The sequence below is a fragment of the Neovison vison genome, chromosome 9 (genome assembly GCF_020171115.1).
Source record: "Neovison vison isolate M4711 chromosome 9, ASM_NN_V1, whole genome shotgun sequence".
Lineage (NCBI taxonomy): Eukaryota > Metazoa > Chordata > Mammalia > Carnivora > Mustelidae > Neogale > Neogale vison.
This window is the reverse complement of record NC_058099.1, coordinates 2,710,252-2,724,614: the sequence shown is the minus strand read 5'-3', so window position 1 is coordinate 2,724,614 and position 14,363 is coordinate 2,710,252. Positions and strand designations below refer to the sequence as shown.

The following is a 14,363-nucleotide window of genomic DNA, read 5'->3' as shown; positions in this document are numbered from 1 at the left end:
GGCTGTCAGCTGGCCAGCGCATGCGTGTGCTGGATTCTGCTTTGTGGCCAACTTTGGGGAGGATTTTGCTTTTCTTTGAGATGCGTTTGTAACCAAGACGAGGACAAGCTTGTTAGGAGAGTCTGTGTGTCTCCGCACTTCTTGAGCCCTGATGGCCAAGGGCCCGAGTGTTAAGTTACGTTACTTAGTGAGGATGTCGTCGGGAATTGAGCCGTCCTGTAGGAAGGCGAGTCTCCGCGGACAGTGTCGTAGAGTCTGAAAGGCGCGGTCAGGAGCAGTGGCCCTTCCGGCCCCGCGTACAGGCTGGTAGCTGGGGCCGCGCCTCCAGCGCCTGGTGGACGGGCTCGTGTGGCCGAGCCCGGGGCGCGGCGGGCAGGCCTGGCAGGCTCCGCCACTACGCGCTGGCGCTGTGCGGTCTGGCGCGTTAGAGACCTACTTGAAGGTAACGAGACAAGCTCTTTGGACCCGAGGTCGAGTCCTTTTCCCCAGTCTTCAGCCCATGCCATCCGTCTTCTGCGCAACGCCATCTGCTTTGCTGCATGCCGTGGTCCGTCTGTCATGTGTGTGCTGTGTCGTGTGTGTGGAAGCCTGGCCCGGTGCATGCTCCCTGCTCTGAACCCGGCCCGCGGGCTGTCCCCATGGCCACCCGCCATCCCCGCTGTCACGGGCCCTGAGAAACAAGTTAAAGTCTCCGTGAGCACACGTCAAGGGCATGGATGAAACCCGTTCCTGCTCGGACAGAGTTTTGGATGCGTGGCCCGCCCTGGCTGTGTCGACTCTTCTGCTGGGGATGGTACTCAGACAACTTTAAATTCTTGATTACTCAGTGATGGTTTTTCTTCGGGTGGAATCCGGCATGAGTTTCAGAAATGCGCGGTCGTCAGGACGGACTGATTTTCTTTCCTGTTTGCCTCGTGTGTTTTCTTCCCCCGGAGCGAGGCGGCTGTGCTGTGAGGGTTGATGCAGAAGAAACGGAGCGCACGCACGGCAGGACCCCGGGGACGGGCGCCTGCGTGGACTCGCCTCCCCTGGGCGGCGTGTGTGTCTGCACACCGTCCCCAGATGTCCTGTGGTGGGGGCCGTGCCGGCAGGCCAGGGGTGGCTCGGGACCCGGTGCACAGCCCCTCCTCGGAAGGCAGGAGGGCGGAGGCCGTGGCCGCCTGCTTGTACGCGCGGCCGGTCTCCGGACGCCCTGTTGCGTTTATGAGACGTCTGTGGAATTTTCTTTAACACAGTTTGGGGAGTTTCTCAAACCGTACGTTAGTGTTGTTTCGCCCCTTTCTTAACGGCTGAGGTTAGGGCTGACCCCACCGAGCCAGGAGCAGAGAGGCAGGTCTTCCGAGCCTCAGTGTCTCACCATTTAACTTGTTTCTCATTGTGCCGAGCGGGCGGCTTTTGGGAGTGTGGCCGCGCACCCTGCCTCCTCTCTCCCACGCCCTCAGAGTGGGACAGCCCAGCAGCGTCCGTGGCTCGCGGCTGTCCCCCAGGGTGGCCGTGGCTCTCAGCTCCCCGGGTCTTAGCATGTGTGTTCAAGGCAGAGCACGTCATCCGGACATTCGAGCTTTTCCTGTGTGGTTGCCATTGTTCCCGCGCCATCCAGTGGGCATCGTGTCCGCTGTCCGTGACGGCCTGCAGCGTGGCGGTCGTGGGGGCGCGGCACGCGTACACTGTTCCCCTTGTGTCGACTGCAGGTGCGCTATCGCCGAGAGCACCTGTCCGCCCGGCAGCCGCCCTACTTCCCGTTGCTGGAGGACCTGATGCGCGACGGCAGTGACGGGGCCGCGCTCTTGGCTGTGGTCCACTACTACTGCCCAGAGCAGATGAAGCTGGACGGTGAGTGCTGCACGCCCCCGGGAGCGGACCCGAGCCCTGCGGGGGCGCCACACATGTGTGGGGCCAGATGCATGAAGGGCCGGGGCGTAGCACGCGGAGTCCTTGACCCCAGCCAGGATGTCTGTGGATAGATGCAGACAGACTGGGGGATACGCTTATGCTTGACCTGCGTTTTTATCTCACGAAGAAATGGGATTTTGGAAGTATTTGGGTAAAGTCTTAAACATATGTGACTTCTCTTACATTTCAGTGTGGTTAGGGTTTTGTCTGGCTACAGTCCATTTGAAACATCTAGAACGGGGGGCCTGGTGGCTCCGTCTCAGCTCAGGCCCTGATCTCAGGGTGGGGAGCTCAAGCCCTGCGTGGGGCTCCACGCTCTCCTTGGTAAAACTGAAATCCTCTAGAGCCGGGGGACGGCAAGTGTGGGGTGCGTTTCTGAGTGGCTTCCGCATGCGTCCTGCTGGTGACAGGTCAGCGTGTCTCTTGGGTGCACGTAGCCCAGTGGGTAGGGAGGAGACGCAGACGGCTCCATGGACTGCAGGGCAGTGGAAGTGTGCGGGGGCTGCGGGAACAGGAATTCGGGTTTAGGTTTTGCTAAGCATCCTTCCTTCTTTCTGAGGGAGGGAGGCGCAGGCCAGGAGCGTGCCCAGACGACTCCCTTACCCGTGAAGTATTTGTGTTAGGCGCGGACCCCAGAGGATGGAGCGGAGGTTATCCTGCCTCAAGCACGGGGGAGCTGGATTTCATAGTGTTTGTAGCTAAAGCAGTAGCTGAGCTTGAAAGAAAGGGGCAGTCTTGGGTTCCAGAGAGGGTTCCTGTCATGGAGTGAAAGTCGTGGCTGGCCCTGGGCCCATCAGGCCTCTCATGCTCGTCTGGCCTCGGGGCTGTGTTTTTGGGAGCCTTGTGATCGGACCAAGGAAAAGACAAGGAAAGGCCCGTGTATTGGCCTTGGAAAGATTGAGGAGACTTGTCGGAAGCCTGTGGCCCTGGGGCTGGGGTGATCTTTCTTGAGGGAACAGATCTTCCAGGATGCATCATGGGTGTGAAGGGGTTGACTTATATGTTGCCCTTGTGGTGAGGGGAAGTTTCTTCCTGAACTGAGTCTAGCACTAGTTGGAGTCTGGGGCCATGGCAGGAGCGGGGGGGGGAGGTCTGCTTAAGGCACCTCCAGGAGCCAGGACTCCCCACGTGCACGCAGAGAATGGCCACCCCACCCTGAAGACAAGCTCCGTGGAAAGCAGGGCCGTGTGGGGAACAGCACATATGTCAGGTTTGATTCCCAGGTCGGGGTGAAAAGGAATGTTGGAACGAGAAACAGAATGTTCAATGACGAAGGACGTTAAAAAAGAGGTGGGGACCCTAAGAGGGGGAAGGGATTGTTCAGTGTGCTGGAACTTTCCTGTGCCCTCAGAACCTCGATTGGGGTTTCCATGCCTGTCGCCCTCCGCATTCTGGCTGTTTCTTGGGTCCGCCTTCCGGCTCAGCCGTGCAGACAGCTCCTGGTGCATCCGGCCTGCCCTCTGACCTGTGTGTCGGGGTCGCAAGACAAAACGAGTTTCTGGCAGGAGGGAGTCCCCAGGACAGAGGAGGTGGAGCCACGGGAAGACGTGGCCGCGTTGAGCCTCGTTGCATCTGACAGCAGCACATCAGCGTGGGTTTTAAAAGTGACCAAAGTCCAGGAGGCACGAATGGAGTCACACCCTTAAGTTCAGTCACGGAAGCTGAGGAGGCGCGTGTACGAGTGGGGGGGAAGGTGGGGAAGATTCGGCTCCAGGGACCTGGCTTGGTCCAGTGCGCGACTGCCACGGGGTCTGCGCTTTGAAAATAAGCAAGCCCGGAAGTGTCTATGGAAAATGGATTTGATTAAGGCCCCAAAAGAAGCCTCGGCAGATTGCAGAGAACAGATACTCTTCCCACAGTGCAGTAAATGAGAAATCGTTCTTCAAATCCCTAAAATTTTTAATGTTTAGAAAGCAAAGACGATACATGGCCGTCCTAGTGGGGGTCTCCAGTGCGAGCTCCCCCAGGGCAGAGTTCCCGTCTGTCCCGTCCAGGGGCGCGTCCCGCCCATCTCTCCCACGCCCAGGACAGGTCGGTGCTCGGTGGACCCGCGCCGCCCAGCGAACGGACGACACGCACAGAGCTTGTGCTGGGCAGCCACGGGCGGCGGGAAAGGGCAGGCCTGTGGCCGCAGGGCACGTTCTGGAAAAGGAGGAACTTTAAAAAAATTAACGAACTAGGTTCATCTAGTGCATTAGAAAAGAAGCCCGAAGAAAGCTGAGGGAAGAACGGCGAGTGGCTTTCTCTCCCCTTCCGTCGCCAGCAGCCCCGACAGCAGGGAGCTGAGGTGCGGACTCGGTCACGGAGGGCGCCGGGCCGCGTCCGGACTCTGAGCGGCGAGTGCTTGGTTACGGCACGGCGAGGAGCGGCGGCGCTCAAGCCGGGGAAGGGGACCTGCTCCCTCCCGAGAACCCCAGAAAGGCAGCAGGACAGACGCACTCAGGGAGGGACACAGTGGGGACTTGGCGGGGATGCCTGCCGCGAGGGCACAGTCCCTCCTCCTTCAGGCCGCGGCCTGACACAGCTCAGGAGATGGGCCACACAGCTCCGGGGTGGGCGGCTCGCGCACAGGCGGGCAGGCTCGGTGGCCGGGCGCCCTGAGAGCCGGCCCTGGAGGGAGCGTCTCATTCCGGAGGGCGAGACGCTGCTTCTTGCCGTTCGCCTGCCCAGGCGGCTGCCTGCCTCCCGCGGCGTCTCGGGTCCGTCCGCTGCGCTCCCGTGCGGAGGCCGCAGGGGTGAATGGGGGGGTGGTGCGTGCACATGGGGTGGGGATTACGCAGCCACAAAAGAGAATGAAGTCTGGCCTTTTGCGACCACATGCATGGACCTAAAGGGTGTCAAGCTCAGTGAAGTAAGACAGGTAGATAGTGTATGATTTCACTTACGTGTGGGAGGTACAAAAACAAAAACAAAACCAATCAACGGGTGGTTGCCAGGCCGGGGCCGGGGAGGGAGAGGAAGGACCTCAGCACAGAAGCAGCCCCGGGCGACAAGGACAGCACGGGGGTCCAGTCGGCAGTGTGGGCACGGCCTCGTGCGGGGACAGACGGTGACCTCACGTGTCATGGGGAGCGTCTCATGACGTATGTAGCTGCCAGCTCGCTCTTCTCTACGCCTGAAGCTAGTGCAGTGTCAGCTGCGCGTCAGTCAGCCGAGCCGGGGCGCCCCGGGGCTGAGCAGGGGAAGCGTCTGCCTTCGGCTCAGGTCATGATCCCGGGGTCCTGGGGTACAGGCCCACGTCGGGCTCCCTGCTCTGCGGGAGCCTGCTTCTCCCTCTGTGTGCCCCCCACCCCACTCATATGCATGCCTTCTCTCTGTCTCTAGGAAAAATAAATAAATATTAAAAGAAAGTTGTGCTGGGGCACCTGGGTGGATCAGTGGGTTAAGCCGCTGCCTTCCGCTTGGGTCATGATCTCGGGGTCCTGGGATCGAGCCCCGCATCGGTCTCTCTGCTCAGCAGGGGGCCTGCTTCCCTTCCCCTCTCTGTCTGCTTGTGATCTCTCTCTGTCAAATAAATGAATATAATCTTTTAAAAAAAAAAAAGAAAGAAAGTTGTGCTAATTTCTGTCTAATCTTGCTTCCTGTCATCGTATCAAGTGGAATAAAGTAATGTGCTAGAAGACTAATTTTTACCGGCATTTGTTTGTATTAGTAATTTTTTTTTAAAATAGTATTTTTATTTATTTATTTGATAGAGATCACAAGTAGGCAGAGAGGCAGAGAGAAAGGAGGAAGCAGGTTCCCCGCGGAACAGAGAACCCTATGTGGGGCTCTATCCCAGGACCCCGGGATCATGACCTGAGCCAAAGGCAGAGGCTCAAACCACTGAGTCACCCAGGTGCCCTGTATTAGTAATTTTTTAAGTGACCAAGCGTTTTATATCTCATTGTATGGCATAAGGACAATTTTTATATCATTGAATAAATAAATGAATCTGCAGTGCTAAAAAACAAGGGAAATGGATTCTTCTCTGCAGAAACTGGCCTTGGGCAGTCCCACAGCTGCTGCCGCTAGCGGTCCTCCAGGAGAGCGCTGACCGCCTGCTGCCCCACTGCAGAGCCTTCCTCCCGCGGCCTTACCCTTGACCCTGGGCAGCCGGCGATCCCCCGATGTTTGAGGAAGGTACCGGCCTGAACTCGAGGCCAGGTCAGCAGAGGCCATGCAGGAGGCCAGAGAAAACAGATGAGGGAGGAGAGCGGGTCTGTGGCCAGGGATGGGGCGCCGGCGGGACCAGTGCCGAACACGGCGTGTGGTGTGACGGCACAGACGGGCTCTGGAAATAAGACGTGGCTGCTGAAATTCCGGAGTTCGTGCAAGTGCTGGAGGACAGCTTTGAAGAGCTCTCCCAGCAAGGAGAGTCCAAAAGCAAAGTGGCGGTGGGAGAGAAGACGTGGAACAGTGAGAGGCCCTGTCTGGACAGACAGGACCGGAAGGCGGGGGTCGGCTGCAGAATGCGCCGGAAAGAGGCTGTGAGAAGCCGCTGCCCGCTTGTGCTGGATGCCCTGGGAGCCCGCCGGTTCTGGGCCCCCGCAGACTGCTGTGGACGTGCTGCGTCTACACAGCCCGCCCTCGGGGTACTGGCCTCGGGGTCCTGCCCTGCCCCTGCCCTGCCTCCGGAAGCCACTGTCCCTGAGTCCTGAACAAAGCAGGACCCACTGACGGTCCTTGGAAGGAGTTTTAAACTAGATTCGCAGATGCGAAGCATCAGCATAAAACCCGTGATTTCCTCGGATTGTTCGTTTGTTGCCGGTCCAGTACATGAATTGTTACAGAAAGGGACAAAGTAACGTAAAAATTTACTTGGAAGCGTGAAGGCAAAGGGACACGTCACTGTTCTGTTGCATTTTATGTGGGTGCGCTTGAGTCACAGGAGACGCACGAGGGACCCCCGCTGTAGTTTGTTCCAGACGCTGCCTTCTTCCGTGCTGTCTTGTGCGCTGGGTTTTCTCTCTCTGGACCATCTGAGAAGGACTTGGGGGACAAAGGCATTCTGTCCTCACAGCAAGAGTCAGGAACGTTTTGTCCATTGTCGCCGTAGTGTTGCTGTTTGCTGTCGCTCCCGGTGCGGGTTCGAGCCCACGCCACACCGTAGGTGGTCGTCAGGCCTCTTGTGTGGTGTCCCGCCGTCGGGAGCCGGTTCCCAGTCTTTTTTGTCTTTCTTGGCCTTGACCTTTTGAAGAGTACAGCAGGTCCTTTAATTTGTGGAACGTCCCTTGTTTGGGTTTGTCCGTTGGCCCTCCTGCTGAGATCCCGGGCGTGCATTTTTAGCAAGAATGCCCCAGCAGTGGTGTGTCTTCCCAGGGTAGGCTGGTGTCGTTACCCCTTGGGTTGCTTGGTTCAGGAGGTGTCCCCAGGCTTCTCCAGTCTGAGACCACTAGGATTGCTTTCTCATTAACTCGTCATTTGGGGAAGGGGCTCTGAGACCGAAGCCTGTTTCTCATCAGACTTCGAATTGCTGGTGGTCGTGTCCGTCAGCGGCTTTCTCTCTCTGGCCTTTCCTCTTTGCCCGTGAGCCTGCCCCTGCTGGGGAGCGACGAGCCTTCTCGCCCTGCCCGTGTGTTGGTCTGACTCGGGGGCTCGAGTTCTTGCTGGTCCAGCGCTTGTGACCCACGTGTTCATTACTCTGTCGTGGGTTGTCGCGGGTTTCAGACAAGTCATGCGGAAGAGTAAGAGTGTGGGGACTTGGCTCTACGAAGACCAGGTTTTGTTGAACTTGACATTGGCCAAACCGGTGGTTTGGGCCTGGGAGAGTCCAGTGGCCCCGAGGAACTGGACTGGCCATGTTCTGGGCGCTTGGTGCCGGGGGGGCGCCTGGTGCCGTGGACGGGTGGCCACCTGGGGGAGGCCGTGAGGTCTCAGTCTACCTGAGGTGGGAGTCCCTGCCTGGGACGAAACACCTACACCTGAAACACAAAACTTAGAGGATTTTGGGAAGAAAAAACAGGAAAATATTTTTCGGACATCAGCGTTGGGATGAATTACTGAAATTACAAAACAACCACAAGCGATAGAAAGAATTACTACATTTAACCATACTGAAGGTCAGGGCGCTGACCAAGGAACACTAAACAAAATGAAGTGACAGATGATAATCCGTGAGAAAATGATGGGACCAACAGACAAAGGGTCGTTTCTCCGTCCTGCCGAACACAGTGAGCAGAGAGTCTGCAAATGAGTGAGAAGACGAGGAGCAGCCCGCAGAGAAGGGACAGGCGTCAGCAGAGAGGACGTCAGGGATGCCCCCAGTGGTCAGGGAGGTGCCATTTCAGAAGGGGGACCTCACGGTCGTCCAGGTGGCGGGAGCTCCGAGGCTGGCTAACGCCCAGCTGTGGCGAGGGGGAGCCGAGAGCAGGTGGCCCGGTGTGCGGAGCGTGCTCCTGCTTCCCCCGCTGCCTCTCGGAGAGCCGCAGGAGCTGCGCGCAGACTTGGTTCTCACGGTGTAGCAGCGGGAGTTGGAGGACGCCGGCCAGCTGTCCACACGCAGGACTGAAATCTCCCGCCCACACAGACGGACGTGGAAACGTAAACCGGAGCTTGGGGAAAGACAGGCCGCAGAATGGCAGGTGGCCTGTGTTCCCCAGAGCGTCCGTTGGAGAAAGCCAGGTCGTGGTGCCATGCGCGTGGACACCTGCGTGGGCACGGGTGCCACAGCCGGAGAGAGCCGCGGCCTTGGGTGCTCGGTGGGGGTGGGCTTCAAGACTGTGGGATCCGAGCACCGGAAGAGAAGACCAGAATCAGATAAGGTGTGCTGTGATGGCTTCTCCCGTCTGTGTGCGGGTGCTCTGGGATCCGGTCCCTGCATTTGTCAGTTTTACAACCCGCACTTGAGATAGGGACGCGCTTCTGAGGTCTGCCGGCACGCACGGTTACCGGGTTTCTCTGGAGGCGTGGGGCGGGCTGCGTTCCTCCGCGAGGGCGGCGCACGCAGATCTCAGGTGTCCTGCTTCCACACTCTTGGCGGCGGCTTCTTGAAAAGAGGTATTTTCAAATAAGTTCTACTTCTGGCATTCTTGTGTGTGTGAGCTTGCGGGCAGGGCTCCCGTAGTGCTCGGCTCGGCTCCTTCCACGCTGGCTGGAGAGCAGCTGTCTTCCGCCCCCACCCCCCCACCCCCCAGCCCCAGCACTCAGGACTCCGGGGTGGGGGGGCCGGTGAGTGAGTTGACCACTGGAAGGGTCTGGCATCCTGCAAAGCCGCGGACCTGGGAAATTGTCCTGCCCCGGATGCCAGTGGCCAGCGGTCCCCAGCTGCTTTGCTGGAGGGAGACTGCTGCTGCGTGTGGTCTGAGTTTGTGCGTGTGTGATTAGAAGTATTCGCTGTTACTCCTTGGAAAGCCTGACATTTCCTGTTTGGTACCCCTGTCCCCACCCCCTAGTGGAGATCTTGTCTCGCAGAGGGTTTGCGGTTGGCGAAGGAGACGCAGTGGAACATTCGCCAGCTTCGTGCGGCAAGGCCCTTGAAGAAGCCACAGGGTGCTGCCACTGTCTGTTTTGGAGCCTGTCTTAAATCCCAGACGGTTTCTGTTATGCGTTTTAGGTGTTAACAGTTAAATTCAGGTCCTGGGGATTCTCCGATCACTTGCTTGAGTGTTTGCTTACTGTACTTAGTGTTACTCGTTGCATTTCCTGTGATGTTTAATCCGTGGCGCTGCCCTTGCACAGCCGCACTCCCTCCGTTCAGCATGTGTTCAGGGCAGAATTAGGCACACGCGTGTACGCGCGCTTTGGGAGCAGAGTATTCCCAGGGTCAGCCGCTCCTGTCTTGTCCGGCAGACATATGCCTGAAGGAGGTCACGTCCATGGCCGACAGCCTGTACAACATCCGGCTTCTGAGAGAGTTCGCCAATGAGTACCTCAACAGATGCTTCTATCTCACGCTGGAGGACATGCTCTATGCTCCCCTCGTGCTGAAGGTGACCGTGAGTTAGTACAGACGCAGTTTCTAAACCCATTTATGAATAAGCTGCTTACTGTGTGCCTGGTTTTGTTTCCTTTAGCCGAACGTCATGGTTTTCATTGCCGAGCTCTTCTGGTGGTTTGAGAACGTCAAACCGGATTTCGTCCAGCCCAGGGATGTTCAGGAACTGAAGGACGGTGAGTGGCAAGCCTTCTGGGAGGAGATGGTGGTCTTCCGAGCTGCCAGGTACAGCGACAGGAAGGCGCCCGTCATGGGGCTCTGCCTTTCTGCACAAGGCTGTGTTTAACTGCTTTCTCCTGGGAACACGGAGCCCTGGGCGGCCGTCTTCGCTGCCGTGTGCTGCTGTGCTGTGGCCCACGGTGGTCACTGCACGAGATTTTCCGCTCTGGGCCTGTGCTTGTCCACAGCATCAGAATCCCAGCGTAGTTGGAGAAGCGCTTTTGGGGCTTCTGGTTAGCCTTCCTGGAGGGGGGTGTACGGCTCCGCTCTCGTCCACGAGGAAGGAGAAACATCTGTTGACTGTGATCTAGGATAAGTCTGCCAGCCCTGGGAATCAGCCAGGACCCTGGGAGTCCAGGGAGGTGGGAGAGCATCTCCGTGTCCACATGATTCCTTGTTAAGGATCTAAAAAGCCATAAAGGAAATAGAAATCTGCTGTATTAAAATTGAGGTGTTTTTCATTGAAAGTAAAGAGTTAAAAAAAAAGACGTCACAGTGGGGAGGAGTTTATAATATGTACAACAGTTACCTGCCATTGGAGTGTGTCCCTGCTGTCTGACATCCTGGTGCCCAGCGCGTGTCCCTGGTACTCGAAGTACATAAAAGCTCATGCATATCAGTAAGAAAAAAGAACAGAAAAATGAGCAAGAGACTCGAATAGGGAGTTTAAGAAAGCCGTACTGCAGACGCCTGGTAACCTTGCGGGGAAGGGCTTAGCCTACTTAGCACTGAAAACACCACTGCTGGGCGGACACCCCACCAGACTGGCAGTAAGACAGTCGAGCAGGGCCAGGGCTTGGGGCGGGAATGCGGTGCAGTCCTCTCCCCTTTTGTTTTTGGGGTGACGGGTCACCCCGGCTTAAGGGCCTTTGCGTCACCTCTTGCCTGAGAGGCCGGGAGCCTGTTCCGCCCCTGCCAGCCGGACCCATGCTCATTGCTGCCTCACTTGCCCTCCTTCCCGTGGTGTCCTGTGAGGTCGCGCCCTGACCGTGACCCTTCTCTGCACCTTGGTCCTTGCTGTGCTCTCCTGGGAGTGTGTGGAGCCCGGCAGTGTGTGTGGAGCCCGGCCGGCACCAGAGGTGCTGATGGGGACGAGATGTCTCGTGGTGACCATTCAGTGTTGTGACCTGTGCTCTGGCCGGAAGAGCTGGCCTCCGAAGGGGGTGGTGGTTTTTCAGAATAAGTGGGAGGGAGGCGTGGAGGCAGCCGTGCAGGGCAAGGGGGCACGTGTGAGGCTCCCTGTGGGCTGTGGCCTGGCTTGTGGGACCCACCTGACCCCTCTCTTCTGTAGGGCGTGTCCTGGTCTGGCGCTGGCCGCGTGGGTGCCACGCAGTCCTCCAGGCTGACGGCGTGTGATTGCTCACGGCTGTCACTGGTCCTCCCACGCTCTCACGGTGGGTCTGGTGGAGTTGACATGCCATCAAGTGGTCACTGGGTCTCCTCTGCGGGGCTGTGGGCCGCCTTTCGTCTCCCAGGTGCAGGCCCGTTCCTGCCTCTGGCTCGTCCACGCGCGAACCCTTTGTGCCCACGCAGTGGGGTCCGCGAGCAGCCTGGTTGGCAGCGGCCGGCAGCCTAGTCCGCATTCTGAATTGACATGCTGTTTGCCAGGCTTGGGCTTTTCTGCCAGCTGGCCGTGCCATGACTACAGGCAGGAGCTGGGGGACCGCTGGGGCCGCGGCAGACGTCGCCCACAGCCTGAGCCACCGACAGCTTCCGGGCGTCAGAGGAGGCCGGTTTGCCCTCCTCACTGGGAGCGCGGGACGGCATTCTGCTCAGGACACGTTGTCCTGGGTGACCTGTGGTCGAGGCGTTTGGTCTCCACGGTGCCCAGTGTGTGCCGGGTTGCTTTGTTGGTTTGTCTAAAGACGTCCTTCTCTGGGGAAAAGAAAGGGTGAGCGAGTGCATGCGCGCTTGTTGGGGGAGGGGCAGAGGGACAGAGAAGCCCAGGCAGACCCCCTCCAAGCGCAGAGCCTGACACGGGGCTCGATCCCAGGGCCCCGAGATCATGACCTGGGCGACGCTGAGGGTCGGACACTTCGCCAACAGAGCCCCCCAGGCACCCCAGGGCTTGGTGTGTGGAGGGGCGGCTCCCTGTGGTGGGCGGCGCGGCCCTGTGCAGCCGGCATCCGCGGTCGTCACCCGTGTTTCTCCCCTTGGGACTTGGCACCCTGTGGCTCTTTTCCTGCCACTGATGCCTGCAGGGCTGAGGGTCTGTGGAGCTGTGGGGCCTGGGCCTGTGGAGGGGCCCTTGCCCGGTCTGTGCCCCCCGGCGGGAGCCGTGTTCCGGGTCACTGTGTGACCTCCAGGACCCTCCACGGCTATGAGATGGTGTCTTTTGTGCTTTACCTCGGACGGGATGACCTGGTTGTCCGACCCCTGCACCCTTGGTTCTAGCTCTGAGGTTCTGTTTCCCTGCCGGCACTCCCAGGGCCGCTTCGTCACAGGCCCTGCGGTGCAGGGTTGGCCCCCTGTAGGTACGCCCCCCCCCCGACTTGGGCCTGGATCTGTCCAGTTGCTGGGGGGCTGCAAGTCCAGAGTCTGTAGGCCTTTCACGGGTGCTGATCTTCTCCGTCCCCGATGGGGTGACTCGGGGTTCTGCTGTCCTCTTAGGGCTGGGGGCGTGGGGTGCGCAGCTTCTCTGGCTCCCTTCCACCTTCCCACACGCGGGGCGGACGCAGCCGGCCCTCTGGCCGCTGGACTTCACTGGCCTCCACCTCCCCACCCTGAAGGGGCCGCAGCAGTGGTTCAGGCTTCCGGGTGTCAGGACTGACTCACACCTGTGTCCAGCCGTCGGTGACACTTCACGTGTCCCTTTGCCCCAGTGCGTGGGCCCCTGAGTAAATGGTGTCTGTCCCTGTGGGGCCTGACTCTAGGGTCAGTGCAGGTGGTCTTGCCTCAGTGTTGTGGGTTCTCGCTTCTGGCGATGCCGCTCGTCTGGGCGGATGGTTCCAGGCGCAGACCCTAACGCAGACCCAGCATGGGATGTGTGGGAGTGACCTCCTGGGCATGGGGGTGTGGGGGGCGCTGCCTCTGTACCCTGAGCACCTGTGTTTGGTTTCTTCTCCCAGGAAGGGTTGCCCAGGGCTGTCTTGAGTCTGGGGCCACCGTGGCAGCCAGTGGCAGGGCGCCCGTGGTGGTGGCAGCGGCTTGGTGGTGTTTGGAGACACGCCGCCAGTTTCGGTTCTTCTTGCTCCAGCCTGTGGTGTAGCTTTTCATTTTCGTAGCCGTCTTGGTGTAACATTTGCAGTATTCATTACCACGAAATACACTCATTGATTTGAAACCAGTGTTTTGGACAAGTTTGTTTTAGGTAAAAGTTGCATTAATTTTTAGTTCTTATAAAAGCTGTGGGTTTGTTTTTTTTTTAGGTGCTTTTTTGCTGATGTTTTATATATTACCTTAAAAAGAATTTATTTATTTATTTATTGGACAGAGATCACAAGCAGGCAGAGAGGCAGGCAGAGAGAGAGGGGGAAGCAGGCTCCCCGCTGAGCAGAGAGCCCGATGCGGGGCTCGATCCCAGAACCCTGGGATTATGACCAGAGCCGAAGGCAGAGGCTTAACCCACTGAGCCACCCCGGCGCCCCCTTGCTGATGTTTTAAGTAACTGTAAATAACGTGAACATTTCTGTAAATTGTGATTTCTGCAGCTAAAACAGTGTCCCATCACAAGAGCAGTCGGCCTCCTGTTCCCATCTCCAACGCCACCAAGCGCAGCTTCCTGGGCAGCCCCGCAGCGGTGAGCCCCGCCGACGCACAGGCGCCCATACAGCCGGCAGCTGAGGGCGGCCACAGGCACCGCGTGCATGATGAGCCCGAGCATCTGTGAGTCCCGGCCTGTCCGCCTGCTCTAATTGCTTGGCAGCTTGAGTTGCAGCGTCTTTCCGAAGGGGTGATGGAGAAGGTGCTGGGGGGTTGGCCGTGGGAGGGCCTCCGCCGGCCTAGCCCCCTGCCCCCAGGACCCTCCAGGCATGCAGAGGGGCCGCAAGTCCCTGTGAGCCTGAGTTGCAGTTTTGGGATATTTACCTCAGGTTGGAAATTTTGAGTACTTTTTGGGCTTGTTTTTATTTTTTTTTATTTTTTTTTAAAGATTTTATTTATTTACTTGACAGACAGAGATCACAAGTAGGCAGAGAGAGAGAGAGAGGAAGGGAAACAGGCTCCCTGCTGAGCAGAGAGCCCGATGCGGGGCTCGATCCCAGGACCCTGGGATCATGACCTGAGCCGAAGGCAGAGGCTTTAACCCACTGAGCCACCCAGGTGCCCCTGGGCTTGTTTTTATAATAATTAATTTTTCCCAAAAAATTTACGATTCTCTCCTAGACTGCTCTGAGCC

At 58.4% G+C, this 14,363-nt stretch overlaps 1 protein-coding gene across 3 annotated transcripts in view; it reads left to right on the top strand.

Annotated features, from left to right (window-relative positions):
- Window positions 1-14,363, top strand: part of CAMSAP1 (calmodulin regulated spectrin associated protein 1) — a 57,301-nt gene that overhangs the window by 30,571 nt on the left and 12,367 nt on the right. For all 3 annotated transcript variants that reach the window (XM_044264542.1, XM_044264541.1, XM_044264543.1), the window contains 4 exons: window positions 1,692-1,833; window positions 9,664-9,803; window positions 9,888-9,984; window positions 13,678-13,852. In XM_044264542.1, the coding sequence (XP_044120477.1) occupies window positions 1,692-1,833; window positions 9,664-9,803; window positions 9,888-9,984; window positions 13,678-13,852 (554 nt within the window). The remainder of the gene's footprint in view (window positions 1-1,691; window positions 1,834-9,663; window positions 9,804-9,887; window positions 9,985-13,677; window positions 13,853-14,363) is intronic.